This window comes from Anas acuta, chromosome 2, assembly GCF_963932015.1.
Source record: "Anas acuta chromosome 2, bAnaAcu1.1, whole genome shotgun sequence".
Lineage (NCBI taxonomy): Eukaryota > Metazoa > Chordata > Aves > Anseriformes > Anatidae > Anas > Anas acuta.
Genome location: NC_088980.1, coordinates 124,589,386 through 124,612,350, shown reverse-complemented (window position 1 = coordinate 124,612,350; position 22,965 = coordinate 124,589,386). Strand labels below are relative to the sequence as shown.

The 22,965-nt window shown below is 36.8% G+C and overlaps 1 protein-coding gene across 15 annotated transcripts in view; it reads left to right on the top strand.

Moving 5' to 3' along the window:
• EYA1 (EYA transcriptional coactivator and phosphatase 1) overlaps nt 1–22,965 on the top strand; it is a 162,570-nt gene that overhangs the window by 53,768 nt on the left and 85,837 nt on the right. Inside the window, exon 2 of one of the 15 annotated variants that reach the window (XM_068672086.1) lies at nt 14,093–14,227. The exons of 11 other annotated variants lie outside the window; for them this stretch is intronic. Coding sequence is in view for 1 of the 4 variants with exons in the window: in XM_068672083.1 (XP_068528184.1) it covers nt 19,736–19,762 (27 nt within the window). In the remaining 3 variants the exon portion in view is untranslated. Of the gene's footprint in view, nt 1–14,092; nt 14,228–18,680; nt 18,866–19,720; nt 19,763–20,360; nt 20,443–22,965 lie in introns of those variants that run through there. 3 more of the 15 variants (XM_068672085.1, XM_068672083.1, XM_068672084.1) reach the window with 3 other exon arrangements.

The window sequence follows — 22,965 nt, the reverse complement described above, 5'->3', positions numbered from 1 at the left end:
TTTTCAATCCATCACCTTTTCTTTTCATGGAAGGTGCAATTTATTAAGTGCATCTGAAGTACTGTAACAGAGGAGATCTAGTAGAAATGTGTATGCTATCCTACTTCATTTAATTACAAATGTGATAGGAAAACAGAGATATGAACATTTATTCTATCTTCTTTTGAAATACAGTACACTGACAGAATTGCACATTTTGCAATTATTTGGTGCAAATTGCATTTTACATCCTACCTCGTAAAATTGATGGACTTTTTTTTTAATTTACATTTTCTGATGTATTTTATATGTTAATAGCTTCCAATTACACAAAAATTCGGATGTAATGCCTAATTAGAATAGTTCAAAGAAATATATGTAGCACAATGTAGCTTGTAGCTATGTACATACAAAAAGTTCTTATGAATTTATAGAAGATTCTAATATTCTTTTAATGCACATTAGTAATTTTAATAAGGATTAAAATTTATGAATATTGCTACTGTACGTAGCCATAAAACATTATCAGTTGCATATGTTCTTGCTAAGAATTTGGATATGAATTCAAAAACCTTAAAGATACCAGTAATTGTTTTAAGCAGAATGACATTTTCTGATAAATGTTAAGAAGATGTAAATGTCAATATAGCTCTGAGCTTTTCTTTTATAAGACCTTGTCAATATGTAATTAATTATTCAGCTGGAGTTCTGTGTGGCTCAAGGCAGGATTTCAAAGACCTTTCTCTTGCAAACTGCAAAGTCATCATAAGATTGTTTCTACCTTTTTTCTTTCCCTTTATTTTCATCACATTTTGAAATAGTGCATGTATAAAAGCTCATATACACCTGCTAGGTGAGATATGCAGTGAAGTGATAAAGTTAGGGGCAGGAGGTATTTTAGGAGCAGTAGGCTTTAGCAGATGCTTTTAATACATTGCAAAATTCTACCTTGCTTTGAGAGTGCTCATGTTTCATGTTCAGATGTGAATAAGGGTCAAACAGAAAGATTTATGTCCTTTTTTCCCTCTCTTATGTATGTAAGAGGATGTTTGCTTCATTAACTTTGAAATTTGCTGGCCAAATAGACAGCATATTTTAAAGGATTTAAGTAAATGTGCCCTAAAGTTCAGACAAATTTCTATAGAGCATTTCAGTCGTCATCTTGAAGGAATGAGACACGATGTGTCTGTTAAAAAAAAAAAAAAAGTGTAGTGCCTGTATTTGGCAAAACAGTTATTTCTTGTAATTGTGAATTTATCAGCATCACTATTTCTTATTATTTGGCACTTTCTGCCTGAGAGTCAAGACTGTTAATTAAATCTCAGTGTACCCCAGCATGCTTGGTAGAATAGTTTTATTCCTGCGAGAGAGATTACATTCATCATGATAGGTCTCCAGATGATACTCAGAACTGAAGTTTACTTTTTGGTGTGCTGCTTATGCCTGCTGAGGATCTAGCTCTGACTTGCCAGAATATTCCCCACCTTGCATTTGAATTGATATGCTCATTTGTAAAGCCAGATTTTGCACATCTGAACAGATTGGTAAGTACTCACACACAATTATCTTTCTTCTGTCAAAGTCCCAAGATCATACATGTAGTGAGTGGTGGTGACATAAATAGTAATTTTGGTCTCTGACAATTTCTCCACAGAACCAAATCTCTGCGTGAAGCTAAAAAATAAAAAAATAAATAAAATAGGAACTAGAGCAAAACCTTTGCAACATTACACTGCAATGAGATTACCAGCTGCAAGCACTTGGATGGTGAAAAGATGAGTTACATTTGACATCTTCTCAGATTCAAAGCAGTATTTTAATATATTTTTCAGGAAGTTAATAGTAAGCCAGTCTGAGAATACACAGACAGCTGAGAATGAAAGACTGATTGGAATAAGAGAAAAAGAGTGGTTGTAGGGAATCATTGCCGCAGACATCATTTAAAATATTTATAAGCTAAGGATAGAGTAGAATAAAAATCTAGTTTGCTAAAGAACCCAGAGCATAGCAAGAAAGAGCAAGTAGTATTAGAGGCCAGTAACGGCTGGTGGCTTTCTTCTGTAGCTTGTGTAGACAGCATTTATATGGCATGAGTATTTGTATTGTTAACACTTAAATTAAAGCACTGTACTTTGTGAAGATAAGCAAAGCTAATTGTTAATACGGATATAAAGTTTAATGATAATATTGGAGACTTGGAGTTTCCATATTTGTTGCTTGTTGATCACCTTCTCCTTCTATAGCTGCTTAACTAGAAATTTCATTCTGCAGAGTTGACACATGAGTAAAAATAGTATCATGGAAATTATGTTAAAAAAGAAAAAAAAAAATGGGAGGGGAACACAGATTTTCAGAAAATTACAGAATGCAAAAAAAGAAATTGTAGGACAGTTTAAATGAAAAGAGCCTTCCTTTTGTTTGTTTGTTTGTTTGTTTTAAAACATTAGAGCATTTAAAATATAAAATATTTTTAGACAAGTGAGCCTTTGTTTAGCTCAGGTGGAAAGAAAAGCTTTGGAAATTTGGAATTCATTTGTTTCAGGAAAAGATTCCTTTTCAGCAGAACATAGATAATTTTCCCAATACAAATAACCATAATGCAAAATCATGAAGACACTGGGTTATTAAGACAGAAAGAAAGACTCTTCCTCCCACTATCCCTGATGCTTCTTTGTGCCCATTTTAGGCTCTCAGGTTGACAACAATCTTTCCATTTTCCTTGAAACAATCTGATAACGTACGACTTCCCGGCAGGTTTTGTAATGAAGCCCTTTCAAGACCTATTTGATATAAAATCAGATTCATAATGAGCTCATACATGGTATCAGTTCTTGTGGCTTTTACTTCCTTTCCAGTGATCTCATGCCTCACTGTGCTGCCTTTTGTTTTATTTTCTATTATTCTTTGAAGTAGGCTGAAACAATGAGTAAAAAGGGAAGATCTTCTTAACTGATGTCACTCTTACTTAGGACTGACTGCTAGGTGGTGAGGAAGAGAAGGTCGGGCTGGCCAACACATAAGGCAGGACACTCCATAATGTGAAGAAGTGACACATAATGTGAAGAAGTGACTTCTTGATTGCAGCCATAGCTGCAAGAACCCAACCAAACTGAGAAATGATTTTGTTTTCCTTCCTTCAGCAGGTCTACAGAATGAACCTGATTTCTTAAGGTAACACTCTGCTTATATGGGTAGGGTCTAAAAGGATTTCCTGTGACAACTGACAGATCTTACCCTCTGGGGAACTGTCCTTCTAAGTAAAACAAAGTTGCTCTGTCAGCAAACTGAAAAAGTTCATTAAAATAACTGAACAGAACTGTAAATGGAGGTCTGGCAGTTTCTTGTTACAACTTGGTTATCTAAGGAAAAGCTTTTGCAACCACATTCTTTGTATATGTCTGCCTAGCTGTACGTCCTCCAATGATAACGTCTCAATTCACTGGGAAATCTCAACCCAGTCTGATGGAGATCTAGCAGTCTCAAAAACATCACATTCTTTCAAGTTTTTTAAACAGGCAGACAGGTTGTAGTTTAAACTGGCAGATGGGTTGTGGAGGATGTGAATAGATGTCCTTGGCTGGTGGTAGGTTAAAGACAAATGTATCTTTCAGTAGGTATCTGTAAATCCATAGAGAAAGGCAACCCCATACTGACCACAGAAAAGCTGGAGGCATGAGGGTCTTCAGTTGAGCTGGGGTTTTGTTAAGAGATATGTGGCAGAATTTATCTCTGTCAACCCTAAGCCATATGCCCTCAGTGCTTTTCAGCCCAGATATTGCACTTCTAAACAACTTGCATCCCAAATACTAACCCTCTCCCCTTAGGGGTTACAGCATCCTCATCAACAAACCTTCCCATCTTCTCTCTCCTGATTCCCCTCATTTAAGTCCATCCATAATCTTCTCTCCAATTTTCTCACTATGGTGCCTTCAAACCTATTGCAGCTGCTTCACCACCTCCCTTCAGCCTGTTTCAAGGTTCTCTTTTGAGCCCTCTGTGCTCCTGCTGGCTGCCCATAGTGAACACCACTGTCTCCCTTGCTGCCAAACCTTTCAAGGTTCTCTGTGCATGGAAAAAAGAAGTCCTCCCTTCACCTATTCTCGGTTTCCAGGAGATGTATAAAAGTTGCTTAGAAGCAATAACTGTGAAAACTGAAGCCTACAAGCTGTAAAAATGTGGGAATCTCTGGCAAGACACTGTAAGTAATTCTAAGACTGTAATTCTGTCTACTCACAGCCTTGCTCTAAAATACCCTGGCTGACCTTCCTGGCACATTGTGAGGAAAGTTCAAATATAGTCAAATGACAAAAATCTTTCATTTATAACTCTCTGTCATTAGCTTTTTAGGGAGGAATGTTAAAGCATGGTTTCTGGGACTGTATGATGGGTTACCAGGTTGATTATATCTTATTCTGGTTTTAGTGATGCTTTTGTTCATACTTTTTTTGGCATTTGTACTTGTAATTACGTCAGAGGTTCCCAGGATATTAATTTTCAATGTATCTAAATAAGCATTTCAGCAAATAAATTAATGGAAATGTCTGTAGAGATGAGGATTAGGAGCAGCAGGAGTTTTGTAACTCTCATTAGGCTGGGGACTTTTCCTCTGGGTATAAAATGGCACCAAGGCATCCTAAAGAATCTGTATGAAAAGACTGCTTGTCCCTTGTGTATTTATAAATAGTAGATAGGGAGATGCAGACAGTACATACTTAGACTTATACCATTATTTTAAATAGTGGAAAGCAGGGGTGAAATTTTCAAATTAGAGTGTGAGAACATAACCATGTGACTGTTATTAAAATTAATAGGAACTGCATAGTTCAGTCTCTCTTCACCACTAAATTTCCTTAGGTGTTTCTCTATGAATATTTATGCAATCAGAAAAAAATGCAGACTATGAAGCAAATGCCAGTGTAAATACAAAGTGATCACATAATTTACATGTTTTTAATTATTGACATAAACTCCACTTTTGTCCAGTAATAAAGAATGCATGTGACAAAGTACTTAAACACAAAAGAAAAAAAGAAAAGAAAAAAAAAAAAGTAATTATTTAAAAAAATAATACTCCTCTGGTTTAGTTTATAAACAAGCCACTGAACCTGCTAGCATTTTAACAAATGTATTTTTAAGTTAAGTAAGTATTTTAACTTAAGTAAGTTAAAAAAAAAAAATAGATGATGGAGGTGATGATGTCAGTTCAATCACCAGATATCAAACAGCCTTTTGGTAGTGTACTGATCTCAAGGTTGTGTTAAAGGAGTTCTTTGTATTCAGAAGACTGTACTGAAGGCCTATATTAGAAAGGTGAAAGAGGTAAAAGGAAAGGGATATGCACTTGTTTAAGAACCTGCACATTTACAGTGTTCTCTGAACAGCTGCTACTGGCTTACTAAAATAAATAGGGGGGTGATATTTATTTGAGTCATGAATGGTGTTAATTTGATTATGCTTTCATTCAGCATCATAAATCCAAAGGAAGGTAACTATCAAGGTGCCTGGTTCCTGATTACCAGGTCAATTCAGGAAAAGAACAAAAGATGAAGCAGTTATGTTTGAAAAAATTATATATATATATATATATATATATATATATATATATATATACATATATAGTGTGTGCTGTCTGAACTCCAGACAAAACTCAAAACCCCCAGAACAGCTGAATTGTACCACTGCTTTCCCAGGATGGGTGTAGCTGGGTAAAAGAATAGTAATGCCTGAATAATGAGAATATTTCTAAATCAATATAATCTTTAAAAAAAATATATAAGGAAAATAGATATTCTGCAGCTTTCTTTGTGCTTGCGTTTCCAAATGGTTTCTACATTTTGAAGTTCTGTCAAACCAAGTAGCATTTTTCTGCAAAATAATTTCATCACCAATTAGTCTGTCATAGACTTTGTCAGTTTATCTTCACTTCTCTGCCCTATGGACTGAATACTAGGTACCAAACAAAGATCAAGAGAAAAGAAATGTTATGCTTTCTCTCTGGAAAACACAGCCTTAACCCAAACATCCTCCTCCCCTGAAGCTGTGAAGCAGTGAAATTCTTCCCAAAAACCTCAAGTTGAAAAAGGAAACAATCACATTTCCAATGGGACCAAGCTACTCAAACCCTAGCAAGACAGCATAGGAGTGATTAAAAGGCAGAGGAGAAACATATAATAAATATAATAATATATATACTCCATATATAATATATTTTTATATTTTCTATATACAGTAAATATCATATTTACTATAGCAGTACAATATGTAATAAGTATAGCAGTACTAAACATAAAAATGACAGAGAGTGGTCCCTTATGTATCACAAGCAAAATATTAGCTCCCTTTTTATTCTGTGGAAAATCTAAGAGAATACATTGCCTTGGGAAATATGTTTGGTTCTTCTATGTAAGAAAGATTAACCAGTTTATATAAAGACAATTTGTGAAAATTAATTAACCAAAGGATAAATTGAAGGAAGGCTGAAAAATCATGACAGATAAGTATGGGTATCATTAGCCTTTCACAGGGGCTCATAAACAGCTGGATAATAGAACTTGGTATGGAAAAACATTCTTGATCAACTATTGTCAAAGGATTGTGTCCACTGTGAATATAATTCAGGATATCTGCAATTCGTACTTTGGTGATCCAGATAAAGACAGCTGAAAGCATAAACACAAAAGAGATCTAATTGTCTTTTCCACTCCCTTCTCTCATCTCTCATCATAGTTAAGAGAAGGGAAGTAAGCTTCCAACACATAATAAGACAGTCACCCCTGCATGTGAGGACTGACACCTCAGAAACTATTTATAATTTGGTTAGGGGCTAGGCACCATCATGTTGAATGATGCATTGACCTTTCTGATTAACGCTTTCTGAAAAGTAATTTCTGGAGCTAAAAAGGAATTATGTAAACAGAGAAGTAATCAGAAAAGGTGATCAAGACTGAAGAAATTAGAACTCTTTCAGGTTGCAATTATGAGAAGATGCTGGGGATGCTTTTAGCAGGCTTCAGTAATGAAGTCACAGCTGTGACTGTAGGCAGGTGAGGAAAATGAAGAAATTTAAACGGTAAATCAATATTTATGTTTTCTATTTTTTTCTAGACTTTAATGAAGACAATGTTTCATATGTTTCAGTCCAAATGGTTTTAGAAATATTACAGTAAAAATTGAAAATGAGCTTTCATGAATAGCTCTTTGGTTTGTGTGCGTGTTTTTAACTAAAATTATGCTTTCTCACTTTCACCATCATCTCACCCAATGACTGATAAACATGCAAAACATTCTAGTACACGAATTGCTAACATTCATATTGATAGACACATTTGTGAAAATGGCAGGTGAGAAAAACATTGATTTGATCAGAATCTTTTTTTTTTTTTCTTTTTTCAGAAAATGCTTCCTCTGTAGCAATAGATTAGCCAAGTTTATTAAAAGCTAGACTAAAGGCAGGTTCTACCAGTCAAAGGAAAGATGCAGAAATTCTTCTTGGGACTGATTCTACACTCCTCTCACCCACCCAATCCCAGAAGTGCACCTGCACTAAGGAGATAATGTGTAGTTGCAGGTTTCTGCTGCCATATGGAAATCTGAGAGCTGCAGCTTCACCTCTCCATGAAGTGAGCTTCAGATTTGAACCCAAATCGTCCCTGTAGGTGCCTGCATGCTGCTGCTGCTGCTTCTCCTACAACTGAGTCATTAAAGTGCCATCTAGGAAGTGAGAGTGTCACCTAGGAAGTGAGGCACATGGGAAATAAGGAGGTGATTTGTGACAGCCAACATGGTTTTAGTAAGGGCAGATTGCGCCTGACAAATCTGGTGGTCTTCTGTGACAGGGTTACAACGTTGGTGGATAGGGGAAGAGCAATTTACTATCTACCTGGACTTCTGAAAAGATTTTGACACTGTCTCACACAATATCCTTGTCTCCAAGTTGGAGGCATAAATTTGATGAATGGACCACTCAGTGGGTAGGGAATTGACAGGATGGTCACTCTCAAAGAGTTGCGTTCGATGGCTCTATGTTCAGGTAGAGATCAGTAACGAATGGTGTTCCTCAGGGGCCAGTACTTTTATTATTTTATTTATTGTTTATTCAATTGTTTAACATCTTTGTTGGTGACATGAACAGTGGGATAAAGTGCATCCTCAGCAAGTTTTCCAGTGACACGAAGCTGTGTGGTGCAGTAGACATGCTAGAGGGAAGGTTTGCCATTCAGAGGGACCTGGACAGGCTTGAGAGGGGGGCCCGTGCAAACTTCATGAGGTTCAACAAGGCCAAGTGCAAGGTCCTGCATCTGGGCTGGAACAATCCAAAGCACAAATACAGGCTGTGTGGAGAATGGATTGAGAGCAGCCTTGAGAAGAAGAACCTGGGTGTTTTGGTTACATGAACCAGCATTGTGTGCTTGCAGACCAAAGTCAACCATATCCTGGGCTGCATCAAAAGTGTGACAGCAGACCAAGAGAGATGATTGTCCCCCTCCACTCTGCTCTTGTGTGACCTCACCTATAGTACTGCATTCAGTTCTGGGGTCCCCAGAACAAGGATATGGACCTATTAGAATATTAGAATGAGTCCAGAGGAGGGCCACGAAGATGATCAGGGGGCTCTCCTATGAAGGCAGGCTGAAGGAGTTGGGATTTTTTAGCCTGGAGAAGAGAAGGCTCCAGGGACATGCCTTCCAAGGGGGGGCTACAGGAAAGCTGGGGGAGGACTCTTTGTCAGGGAGTATAGTGATAGGACAAAGGGGAATGGCTTTAAACTAAAAAATAAAATGAAATAAATAAAATAATAAAATAAAACAAAACAAAATAAAATAAAATAGTAGATTTGTATTAGATATCAGGAAGAAAATCTTCACTCAGGCTGGTGAGGCACTTGCACAGGTTGCCCAGAGAAGCTGTGGATGCCCCATCCCTGGAAGTCACAGAATCACAGAATGGCTGAGGTTGGAAGGGACCTATGAAGATCACCCAGTCCAACCCCCCCACCAATCAAGCTCAGCTAGAGCACAATGCATAGGATACATCCTGGTGGGTTCTGAATATCTCCAGAGAAGGAGACTCAACAACCTCCCTGGACAACCTGTCCCATTGCTCTGTCACCCTCACAGTAAGGGAGTGAAATGTTCAAGGCCAGGTTAGGTGGGGCTTTGGGAAACCTGGTCTACTGGGAGATGTTCTTGCCCGTGGCAGGGAATTGGAACTAGATGGTCTTTAAAGTCTCTTCCACCCCAAACCATTATATGATTCTATGATTCTAAGTGAGATACAGGAGCTAGATAGCAAGCGCTGGGGTTTGAGGGCTGCTCAGCTACCTGCAGGTAGGTCCTGAGAAACAGGAGGGACCACTAACCACCACTCTGCCCCACATTCCATTTCAGGGCCTTCTCCACCAGTCCTTGTCCTAGCAGACTGTATTTCTTTGAAGATCTGAATGCCGTGATGTCTTCTGAATCTCATTAGGCCTCATAAAGCAGCAAATGGTAGCCTAAGTGCAGTGCATATCTCTGCAAGGGGAGAAAAGGCACTCAGTATATACAGTAGTACAAGTTAAGCACCAGAAAGAGTTCCTATCTGACATCATTAATTCTTTCATTTTTCTTAGGTTATGTCCAATACCATTATTTGGGTTGTGTTATAAGTTAGATTGAAACCTTGGACAATTTATGGAGTCGAGAGCAGTTTGGAGGCATTTATTTTTTTTCCTGGAAGACAATAAAAAAATATTCCTTTAACTTTATTGACTCAATTTATAACTATCCAGTATAATCACTCAAAATTTTAATAGCATATCATAATTTATTTATTGCAGTTTTTAATCAACAAACATTAATAAGATGTAAACCTTCACTTGGTATTCAGGTATTATAAATGTTTTAGTTCATGTTCAGTTTTAAAGACTGAGCTTCAATTTGAACACTTCAAAACATACTTTTTTTTTTTTTTTCTATCAAGCCTTTAGAAAAAGATGGTTTAAAATTTCTTATGTTGTGTTGTTTTTGTTGTTGTTTTAAATTTTGTAAATCCATTGGCACATCTCAGAAAGCAAGCAGGGTAAGGGGTAAATCAGTTCTTTGGATTTTTCAAATCATGGAGCTAATCCACAGTCCATTCAAGAGAACAAAATGTTGGGGTTTACTTCTGTTTTCAGTAGACTACACCCTATGGAGATGTTAATTTGGGCATTGTCACATTTGGTGTTATGGAAGGATGCTTTGGCTTATTTTAGGCTGGGAAAAAAGAAACATTTTTTCATATGCTAGAGGAGATATTAAATGAATTTCCTTAAGCAAATGACACCTACGTGCTTACGTCATGTTGATGTGTAGAAATCTTGCAAAGTCTACATGTTGCCATTTTTATTATTTATTAGGTTATCATGTTCCCATTGATGTCTGCACATGTACTTTCATGTTTGTTGACAGTTAAATGATATCACTGCTTTCTAATTGCTAATAGCTCTCATTACATTTAGTTCTCTGGTATTTGATGGAAGGTTATTGGTATTATACATGGATCTTTCTAGCAAGAGAAAAGCTATTATGTGCTTAAATAGAGCTAAAGTTTGAAATTTGGCATGTATCTTTAAACCATACAGTGAAGTTTTATTAAAACAAAGACACTTATGTCTTACAAAGTTACAAGCAAGCTTAGGTGAGCATAAAGATTTAGCAAATCAGTGTCTTAAACCAATCTCTTAAATCACTGTGATTTATGCTTTTTTTTATACATAGTCATGAATTTCTAAACCAAAAATAAACAGCAGTTTTCAAACCTCTTATTCAGTGTCTCTGAAGTCCAGTTATCTTACTAAATTAATGGGAGACATTTTTATTGCATATTAACTTCCAACTATTTTTTCATTGATGTTCATGTCAAGGCATTTTATGGTACCCATTCAAATTTTGAGGAACCAGTGTTTGGTGGACTTCAGTGTATACAGACATGAAGAGATAGATAGGACCTGAATCCTGAAACCTGAGCTGTGAGGGTAGGCTTTGAAACCCTTTTGAGATCAAAAGGATATTAATGGGTACCAGAGTCCACATTTTGGATCAGGCTAGGGTGGTCTAAGCTGAAGGACTGTTAAAGACTCCAACACTAGCTGACAGGAGCTTCCCAATGTAGGGTCTGAAACGTATTTCATCCTGAACATTCAGCAGATGTTAAAAAGAATTTTAGGCATCCCTATCTTAGATTACAGTTAACAATATTTCATCTGCCAGTTGTTACTTTATGATGCATACTGTATAACTATTTTTTTATTTACTTACTGACCAGAGAAAAACAAAAGCCAAGTCCTGGAACTCATCATCTAATAGAGAAAGATTTGTATAAAGCTCCTGCTGTGCTTGGTATACCACATATGCTTGAGGCCAATCCCATAAAAAGACTCAACATAACATCAATCCTATTTTAACTCAGGCTTTAAGATGCACGCATGATATTTTATAGTATTATGGAGGTGAAAATATTGATGGTGTTTTTTATTTAATGAAGGTTTATAACTATAAATAATAATTAGAATTTTATGAGAGGGAAGAAACTTGCAGGAAAATTAATGCATTGTAGGGGTGTCAGTGCTGGTTTGTAGCAGCTTAAAGAGGGTCTTAAAGAGGGACGAGAGCCTTATGGTGCCTGAGCTGTACACAGCTGCAGTGCTGGGTCCTTTTGATTTCCCCCTTCCAAACTGCAGGCACCACGTGGTTCCTGAGATGCTTACTGAATTCAAAACCCTTTCTGATGTGGATTAAAGTTCTGGAGGGGGAGCTTTCTTTCTGTACACTTGTTTTTCTTCTCAGTGAGGGGCAGGGAAGCAATTCATCAGTGGCTGCTGGGGATGGTGATGCTCTCCCGTATGGCTGCAGCCCTCTGGGTCTTGGTGGAGCAGGCATCTGTGGCTGACACAAGAACAGCACCAGCAGTGTCCTCACCCAGGGCAATGGAGCCATTGTTTGTGTCCCAGGCACCAGGAAGCATCACTTGAACCATTCAGTCTCTAGCAGGATAATTGTGACATTATTTAAGTAAGTAGTCATCTGAAGTGGAATACATTGGTGGATAGCACTTCAGGCTACTGATTTTTAGTCTGCTAAATCTACTACATTTTCCTGGGTGTATCTAACTTAGGTTTTGCTGCTTTCCAGAAGAGCTATTAAAAATCAACCCATATATACAAAGGTGCCCTGCTTACACTTATGAAGAAAACACCATCAGATGCACTAAGATAAATAAGCATTTTTGAGTTGTACTCAACACATTCCATATACTGTTAATGCTAATTAATATGGTTTAGAATCAAGTTGTGACAGGTAAAAAAATATTTATCTGTACTTATCCAGCTTTGCTTCACATTCATACAGTTTTGTTCTGTTGTGAGTATCATTGTGTCTTCTTGATTTTGTTATTGCATTATTCTGGCATTACTGTTGAAAAAGTGTTCTGCATTGTGTCTTTCAACATATAAATTTGCATCCAAATAAAGGTGTTTTTTCATTTGTCTGTGTCTGTCTGAAATAGCAGTTTATCGATACTATTTAGTGAAGTGCCTTGTGTACAGAAATTCCAGTACTGTAAAAAGCAAGACATCAATGTAGACAGGCTCTCAGAACTTAATCAGTTGAATCTCCAAGGCAGATAAGACTGCTTTAGCCTTTTGTGCATGCAATTGTGGTACAAGACAGAGGTGCAAGATACATGATTTTTTTTTTTTTTTTTGATATTGAAATCAAATTGTCTCTTCTTCTTCATTCTTGAGAAACCATCTTGAAATCCTTTTTTTAATCTGTTTCCTCTAAATTAATGTTGGGTCTGCAGAGACAAACATACTGACTGCCTTTTGTGTTCTTTTTTTCTGAGCCTAAGTCTGAAAGGGATCTGTCATTTTATGTTCATGGACTTAAAACACAGGTGTAATTATGAATAATTGGTTTAGGAACCAAATACTTCTTTGGAACGGTAGATTGTCAAGCAGGAAATATGTGTAGAAAATCTGTATAATGCATTTAATTAAAAAAAAAAAAAAATCTGCATTAGCAGCCTGGAAGTATCCATGCAGTAAAAGGAGTTTAAGCTTTGTTTACATTTTGGCTGCAGGAGGTGCCTCTCTTTAAGTATTTAGATAAACAAACCAAAGCTGCTGTTTTCATTAGCATGTAACACAGAGCCCAATTTCCTTACCTCAGAGAACATTAAACTAAAATTCAGTGGCAGAAAGCAATTTGATCTCTTGCAAATACAAATCTTGATAAACCTTACAGTATGAGAGAAAAAAAAGAAAAAAAAAAAAAAAAAAAGCACTTTCAAATTTCGTACCTATTGACATTGCTTAATAAAAACATCTCGAGTGCTGGTGCTTCTGGGTGTGTTTCCAATAGCAATGTCATTGCAGGGCTCTGTGGATAAAGTTACCAATCCTTTGAATTCTGACCTTCAGTCTAAAACAGCTTTAGAGGTTACTCTTTTTCCGATTTGTGAGATTGCAGAGAAAAAGTTAATGCTGCTGGAAGGAAGCGGGGGAGGGAAGTGGGCTTGTCGATGAGAACTGGAACTTTGAAGCCATCTGAGAAGTTTTCCCCTGGCCTTGATTTGTAACAACAAATACTGGCAGTCTGACGCTAAGTAATTATATGAAGTTTCAAAACAGGGTATGCAGCAATTGAAATTTCTGTGAACACAATTATTATTGAGACCCAGTTGATTTTAAGGGAAACTGTACAAAGCCTGGAATCTGAGGGAACCCATAGCCATCCAAACCTGAAATCTAGCTTCAGGTGATCATCTATGTCTATAGGGAGAGGAAATTTCAAAATTGGGAGCCTCCCTAGACACATCAACTGGAACTGTCTGTCTGTCTCCACCAAAGATAAGGGTTGGGATGACCATCTTAAGTTCTTCATTTTAGGTGGTTACAGTTAGGCAAGAGGAATCTAACCCGTGCTGAACAAATGAGGGTCATGGCATAATTACTGTCAAGTTCAAAACAATTTATTATGGTAAATTTCATATAAACAGTTTAATAGAAAAGCAATTGATGAGAGTGTAAAATAAATTGTCCTTGTAATGATTATTTTAACTTAGACTTCCACTTTTTCCTTTTCATTACAAGGCCTAAAATGTGGAATATTTATGAACTTCACTTTTAGAAGAGACTTCATCATTCCCGATCATCGTAAGAAAAATATTGTGACTGAGTGTTTCAAGGTTAAGGATGTTCATATTTACTGTATTCAGCTAACACAAGGTTTGTAATTTTATGCATGTGTGTTTATGAATCTTGTCTATTAAGACATAAATGCAGGATTTTCTTAACCATTTGCCAGAGTGAGCTTGGATTCTTGTTCTGTTTTCTTCATAGTTCTAAATTATTTAATTAACAACTTCTTTATCTCTTTTTGTATTTGCTTGTCCAGTCTTACATGTCAGCAGCTGAAAAATTATGCAATAATTGACACAGATAAGTAAAATACAGTAACAATCTACTGCTCCATCTACTGTTGAATGGTGACATGCATAATGCTTCAGGAAAAAAATACGGAATGCATTTAGGAAATAACAGCAAAATGGAATTTGCAACAAATAAACCTATTGTTTCTGTGGTTAGTGAACAAACATATTTTTCTTGAAAAATTAAGAATTCTGAATACCACTTTAAATCAGATCTGAAAAACAGAGGAACTTTCCATTTCCCTTTTCACCTTATAAGAGGTGCTGACAAAACTGTTTTTGTTCATGTTAATGGAAAATAGTTGGAGAAAAGACAGTCTAGAATTACTGAGCTGACTCTTGTTATACAGTGAGTTGTATTTATACCACTGGCAAAATATAAGTTATTGCTAAAAAAAAAAAAAAAAAAAAAAAAAAAAGCTTGCAATGATGATTTGTGAATTCTAACTTTTTTCTAGAAGAACTAAATGAAAGATGAGGAAGGCTTAAATAGTTGCGGGAGTTTGAAGTATGGAAAAATTGTATCTGTGTGAAATGATATGTTTTATAGTCTTTACAGAACAACGGTGCTTGATTATTTTGTCAGCTTACTGGTAATCTCTCGTTTGTACTGCATTCTTCATACAACAGTCTTCTGAGGAACTACAGAGTATGTTTTTTATTGCCCATTAGAGTGATACCAAGCTGCTTCGCATCGTCACTGGTGTATTTGATTTTGCTTGTTTATTTTTGTAAGAAAATTATTATTCACATATCACAGTGAAGGATGATTATTTTCAATTTTTAGGCAATTATTTTCCATGCTGAGCTGGCATAAAATGTTTATGTAAATGAGAAAAATTAGCTCTCTCCCTAGGATGCTCACAGGTTGCAATTTACTCCTTTCATTTCATAACCTCTCTTGCACTACTTATTCTCCATATAAAAATCATTACACAGCCAGCCTTCAGCAGGACTACTTTCATAACGAGTTGCTAACATATTTATGTATCTTTCAAGCTGAGGATTTTGTGCAAAGAAGTGACATTCTCACTGATTCTTAGGTGCCACGGTGTTAAAAATATCCCTGTAAAGCTACTGAACTTTATTGGAAAACAGAAACTAATTTTCAGTAGTTCAATTTAATAGATAAGACACTGCCTAAATTAAGACTGTTGTAGTTAGAGCTACAACATTACTCTTAAATCAGGAGCAGATCTCAAAACACTGCCTCCAGAGTGTTGTGGACTCTGGTTTCCCCCATCTTTGTGGAAAAGCAATGCCATCACTTTTGGGTAGAGTATCTACGTCAGATGTTCTGGGCACCAAAAGTAATCAGTGTCTTTGTGTGGTACCCATAGGTATAATTACCTTGATGAGATTTCTAAAAGAAAAGTGTTGTGAGAGATGTATGTATTGGAAACATTTAAATCTTACCTTCATATAGAAAACCTTCCCCTCCACCTGCTAAAATACTTAATTTTCAGTAATTTTTATTGTGTATATTTATAGTTTACACTGGTTGTGTCTATAAACTTGTATGTGCTATATATTTTTCCCTGTTACATAATGGTTTTAAGATGCAAACAATTAAACAAAACCAAAAACCAAAACAAAACAAAAAAAATAGAGCAAAACTCAAAAACACCACCACCTACAACACCTACAACAAAATGCATGCATACCAAGATTTTGGAAAGTGAAAAATTGAGGAAGATCAGTGTATTTGCTCTCAACATTGAGTCTGACCACTTGTGAGGAAAATCTCCACATTTTTTTATATCACAGTTGTCAAGAATAATTTCAGAATTGTGTTAAGTCATGAATTAATTTAAAAAAAAAGCTAAAGCAATATCTACTCCACATTAATAAAGATTACTGTTTCCTATTTTAAATTATACAAAATGATCTTGCTATTCATATTGACTTTGCTGACTTAAAATAAGTCTAATTCCATGCAAACTAGCAAAGGTGTCATTTTGGCTAGCCGCTCATGCACACTTCAAGTAAGAACAGTTCTAAGCAGCAATGAATTACTCCTGGACTTTAATTCATTATTAATTTTATTTTGTGTATCTTGAAATAATCTAATTAAATTGTCCTTAATCACACTGTTGGTTTCTGGACAGAACAGCTAAAATGGTTCAATTCTAACACTCTTTTTGTTTGTTTGTTTCGTTTGCAATTACCAAGGTCTTCCTACTTATTGACCACATGAGTAGCGTGAGACAATAAGGGCTCCTGTCAAATGCTGCAAACTTCTGCTCCAGCCAGGGACGTCTCTAGGCAACAGCTGCTATGTGTAAGATAAAACTTGTATGGAGACATAGGACAGATATTGCCTGTGTCAGAGGCTTCTGACGTTGTATTGCAGTTGTTACAGGAAGAGCTGCACAGAACCTTCCAGGAACAACAGGATGCACCTTTTGCTTTACAGTGGCCTTTCTGTATGTATTTATAATGTTAAATATTTCAGCAGCATCTCCTACTTAGAGACAAACCTTCAAACACTGTTCCATATCCATCTTATATATATTTTGTTCTTAATTATTAGTACATCTGTAATTCTGGCATCTAAGCAGCAGTCAATATTGTGTCAGAATGTACCCATTTTACTGGTGCTAAAGTGAGTGTGTGACACTGTGTATGGAGTTAAAACCATATTGTGTGAGTAATAGTTGTAAAAATATACCCAACAGCTCATTGTACACTTGATATTATGTAATAGCCCCAGTTCTTCTTATTACTCTTGAGATGCCAGCTAAGTCAACAGGAATGCAGAATCAGGGCAAATTCATGCTTGATGTAAACAGATACAAATCCCACTGAAATCTCTATTCCAAACCCAGTGTTAGTGTAATTGTGATTTAAAATTTATGTGGGGTGCCGGTGATCAACAACCCAGTCTGCACTGATTTGGTATGCAGTTAGTTGGAAGAACAAAGCAAAAAGAAGCCAGGTAAACAAACTTTTGCTTTATATGTGACAAGCATATAACCTGGTTTCAAATAGGTGAAGTTGAAATAATAATGATAATGATAATGATAATAATAAGCAATAATAAACACTGACTTAAAACAAATGAGGATCTGTTCCATAGTATCAGCTGTATGGTAAGTTCATAGGTTAGACCATGCCATGGGGTAATGATATACACCAATCTGAAGTCTGATCTTCAGACATCAGATAAAGACCTTTAAGGTACTGTTTGATGGTTGTATAAACACAGAGGACCTCACTTTATCTTATATCCCTTCTCTATAAGTCTCATTTATATGGCTTCAGTTCCCATACAATCTACGTGTGATAATACAGAAGAGATTAAAAAATTCAAAGCCGATTCTTTTCTTGCCATTGTCAACACCCTTTTTCAGATCATCTTAGCCCCTGTGTAATTTATCCCAAGTTTATCATCACATCATCACTGTATGCGTTGGGGGGATGTCTCCTATTTTAATTAAATACAGAGACTGGGCACACTCCTAAAGTTATTACTTAGACAAAATTCCCATTAGGGACTGCAGTTTCCATCAGTAAACCTTTTTCAGTAAGCTTTACTTTCACAATAGTAAAATTTATTCATATATTTGTGATATTTATTTGTCGCTGTTAAGGTATACTTATGCAAAAATTCTCATGCAACAGTGGAAGGTACATTCATTTTTTACTTATTTTTTTAATCATTTCTGGATTTCTACAGCATCATTTAAATATCGTTATTTTGGAGAGAGGGTGTTAGGTTACGTTTTCCAGTGTCAGATAGTACCTCGCAGCAACAATACCATATTTTTTTGTGATTTTTTCAGAAAAAAATAAGCTTCTGCTTCCTGACAACATGTCCCTGACCTTCTTCATTTAATGGTTAGAGGCAGGGAAACAAGACATATGTCTTTAACTCTATACAGGATGGGGGAGATTTTTATTTTAAATGGTCTTATTTACACTTGTAAATGCTTCAGCAGCAAGTATTTTCCAGAGGATTTGGAACGATAGTTCAGAATGACTGCATTTCCTTGAATTTGATTATTTCAGTGAATTTTACCTGACAAAACTGCCTGTCTCCATAATGAGTAATTTGTAGTTCTTTCACAGTTTAATATAGAACATCGTGGATAGTTTTCTTGGCATGAGATCTGTTTTGTGAATATAAAGAAGTAAATGGATTCTGTTTGTGCTGGCTACCCGGACGGGCCCAATAGAAATCTGCTTATTTTGACATGAGCTCCCATATATGGTATGGGACTATACCGAGATCCCTTTTCTGCACTAAACAAAATGAAATCTTAGGTGCCTTTTCAGCTAGAGGTTGACTTGTAGCCTTGCAAAACGATCTGCTTTCCCGAAGTATTCCCAATGTACATTCTACAAAATAATGTATCGCTTACTCGGATGTAGTAGCCAGAAGACATTTCTCTTCTAGAAGTATTGCTTTCATTCGCAGATTAGTTAATTGAAGGTAAGGATATACTAGCAGTGAATAACCAAAGATTATTTCTTTTTTTAAGAAAAAAGATGTTTGAATCTATTTATACAAAATAGCATTGTTGGTTTGTTTCATTATTTATTTATTTATTTTATTTCATTTTATTTAGTACTTTAGACCTGGCATAGCATGAAGACCTTTTTTTTTTTTTTGGTACTGCAAATCATTAGGCTGTTTTCCTCATCATATTTGGACTACGTGTATTGAAAAACTGTAGAAAAATAAGTTACATGAATTGCAAGATACTCTCTACAAAGTGGAAATGCTCCAGAGAGCCCTGGACAAATGTAGTTATTGTGTACGTTATAGTGGTTTTTAACATAACGTATGTATTTTTAAAACAGTTCCTTTTGAATTAGGAGCAACTAAAAGTGCTGTAATAGAAATGTATCATAAACCCATTTCAGTTTAATGGCTTACTAATTAAGTTATTTAATTACTTATTGATTGGTAAAAGCTAAGCTCTAAAGAGTTACTGTTACTTAATGCTCAAATTTAACTCTATGCAACCATCTCTCTCTTCTATGGAAATATTTCTAAGGTCTACGGAAAAGGCCTTTGCACAGTTCTAAATATTAAAACTTTAGTAGGTGAGTAGTAATAATTTAAAATACAAATTTGACTGTATTTATGATCGTCTTTAGAAATACAGATATTTCATGTATCTGCGTGGCTTAAACTGTTTAAAAAGTTCCAGACACTTTATTTAATAAATACCTTCAAATTGGAGAAGGCTGGCTTAAATAGTTTTAGCAGACCCTTTCTTTACAAGGTTGCAAGAATCTCAGATATTTGAGAACAAATCTGTTACATATCCAATCAAAACGGCATGTCCGGACGTGCATGCTGCTTGTGTGCTTAAGAGCCTCTGTGAGTATCCTTATTTAGCTTCTCTCATTGATATAATGTTGGTTTAATTCCAGTTATTCTATTAGGACGGCTTTTGTTTAAAGCCGGCTTACTAGAGGGGACGAAGCGACACAAAATTAAGCTATTTAAATGAGGAGGGAGCCGAAGGGGGGGGGATGGGGGAGGATGGGGGGGGGTCCCATTACTTGCTCGGGGCGAGGTGCGGGTGGCAGCCAGGGGCGCGCAGCCTCCGCGGAGCGGGAGCCTCCGGTGCACCTCGCCCGGGCGGGGAGGCTGCCTTCAGGGCCGCGTAAGCCTCGCCGCATTTTAAACCAATAAGGCCGGGACAAGAGAATAGCTGCGGTTTGCATTACAAAAACAAAAACAAAACCCAAAGAGGGGGGATAAAAAAAAAAAAAAAAAAAAAAAAAAAAAGAGAGAGAGAAGAAAAAGGGGAGTGAGGAGGCTGAGCGGGAGCGGCAGCGTGCCTCCAGGCACTGCCTGGGCAGACCTACGCGGCTGAGCAAACAGGCGGCGGGGCCGGAGGCAGCCTCCGCCGAGGCTTTGTCTGGCTGTTTTGCGCTGCTTTTTGCGCTGCTTTGCGCGCCCCGCTGCGCCATGGCGGGAGCCGCGCGCTGAGCCCGCCGGCGCGGAAGCAACGCGCCCCGCAGCGGAGACTGCGCGCCCCCCCCGGCAGCACCGTGAGTACCAGGCGGGAGGTGCGGAAACGGCAGGAGGGGGAGGAAAAGACCAAAGGAAAAAAAAAAAAAAAAAAAGGAAAAAAAAAAAAAAAGAGAGAGAGAGGAAAAAAAAAAAAGAAGAAAAAGAGAAAAGAAAAAAGGGGAGAAATTGAAAAAAAATAAAATAAAATAAAAGGGAGGGGGGAAGGAGGGAATTAAAATAAAATAAAGGGAAAGAAAATAGCCTAATTGCGGATCAGCCCGCAGTCCTTCAGCGGCGGAGATTAACCTGGCGTGAAGGTGCAGGGGTGCTTTCTTTCTGCCGCTGCCGGTGAGAGCGATCCTCGCTTATAAATCACTAGGTACGGCACTTAATTTTGGCCGTGTTTCAGGCTGGGGTTTGCAGGCTTGCCACAAAGCAGATGTTAACGTGGGTCTATTTATTGTGTTCAGCCAGGTTTGGGGATTCTCCTGTTTGATTTCCTCGAGTGCTAATGGTTCGTTAAATGTAAAGCCCGTGATGGCGAGACGTTACATGCCGGGGAAGGCAAGTAACACAGGGAGGGAATCTGCAGATCTTTCTAAAAGAGACACGAGAGCGTGAGAAAAATAATAAAAAAAAAAAAATGGAGGGAAGAATGCATGACAGAGATTTTGACAGCGCTTTCTGAAGCAGGAAATCCTTTTGCTTAATGTGTTTAAATTTTCCAAACACCAAGGAAAACACACAGATCCCCATAGGAGAACTTTTCAAGATGACAGAATAAACATCTACACAAGTGGAATATTTGACAAGTATTGACATTTTAGGTGGCTTTTTTAGAACTACGGGTTCGGAACGAGGAAGTTATGTGGCTTTTGAAGTTTCATGAAACTTACTTCTCAATCTTGAGATTGAGAGACCCAAAATATCCCCGAGTCTGTCTTTCTGTAGGTGTTTTGGACAAACACCAATAAGAAAGATGACTGTCTTTTGCAGTGAAACATTTATTCTGGAAAAGTAAAGGTGCATTTTCAAGTGTTTCTCAGAAGGTTGGAGGGTTTTTTGGTGTTGTTTTTATTTATTTATTTATTTATTTATTTTAACAAGAATTTAAGAATAATGCACAAGCAGAAGAGTTAATAGCTTTCAGAGTGAAAAAAAAAAAAAAAAAAGTACATTTCCTGTAGTTTGTTTAAATTTAAACTGATCACAGAGAGAAAATTTGGGAAAGAAATGGAAACATTCAGTGCATCCCTGGAAGTTTTGAACATTAGATACCACAGATAAGGAATCTTATTTTCCATCCCATACTGAGACAGTTTGCAAAGCATCTGCCAGGACACAAGCTACTGGTTTGACATGTAAAATAAATAATGCCTATATGTCTGCATACATGTGTGTGTGTACATCGTGTGTAATGTGTGTATATAACACATTATATACTTTTTAAATATACATAGGCACTTATGCATGCCTCATTTTATATGTTGCTCGCAAGCGCGTGCAGCGCAGTGGTCAGCCAAGCACCTTTAAGCTGCAGTTTTCCCAAGGCCTGGTAAATGAGCAGCCGTCCCCTAAGAGGAGCCCAGTGTAGTGACAGACTGCTTGAGTCACGGTTTGCCTTTGGAGTGAGCAGGGGAAAAAAAAAAAAAAAGGAAGAAAAATGAGTAATCATTTTGTTTGAATTTCAATAAGTATGAAATATTTCTTGGGAGCCAAAAAAATCTTGGAGAAGCAGAGAGGCATTCTTAAATGTCTGGTCATAATGGGAGCATTGTCACACTGAGCACTTCTTTCTTAAAAGGGAGACATTGCTTGTGTTTCCAAACGTTTCATTCATAAGTGTGTGAACTCAGTATGCAGGAAAGCACTCTCAGAAGAATTTAAACTAGTAATTAAAAATTAAATAGCTGTAATTATCTGCTTCTGTTTTAAGAAGTGCAATTTGTCTTTGAAGTATCTAGCAGAGTTTTGCCTCTTCACTTATAGTCTAGCGATACGATTATTTAAAGAGTGAAAGTATGATGAAGTTGCATGTGTTGTCAGCAAGGTGCCTTTTTGTAGCCAATTTGTATTTTGGTTTTGGAACGTTTGGGCTGCTGAAACCATTATGTCTGTAGATACTGATTGTGTAGCACTTGTAAGGAAGAAAAGAAGGCAGCTTGAGGAAAAAGTCTCTTTCCCTTCACTCCCTGTTAAAAATGACAGATTTTTTTTTTTTCCCCTAAGGAGGAATACTGATTTCAAAATTGCTATTGTCTATGAAATTTGTTTCTTTAAGTAGAAATGCATTTTAAGAGAAAGCTTGTGTGCTGGCTATAGTTTTCTGGGCTAACTTCTTATTTTCACTTCGAAAATTTCTTTTCAGCTGGAAAAATGTTTTAAATTATGGCTATTTAAAAAAAATTGCTTCTAGCAAGCAAAAATACTGTGGAAAACCTGTAATTTAGACAAGTACCTACATTTTATTTGCTCTGTGCTGCTGAAATTTAGAATCCCTTCCCATTTACAGTTTACTTTTCACAGAACATTATTAACTTTTTGGCTTCATACATGATCTT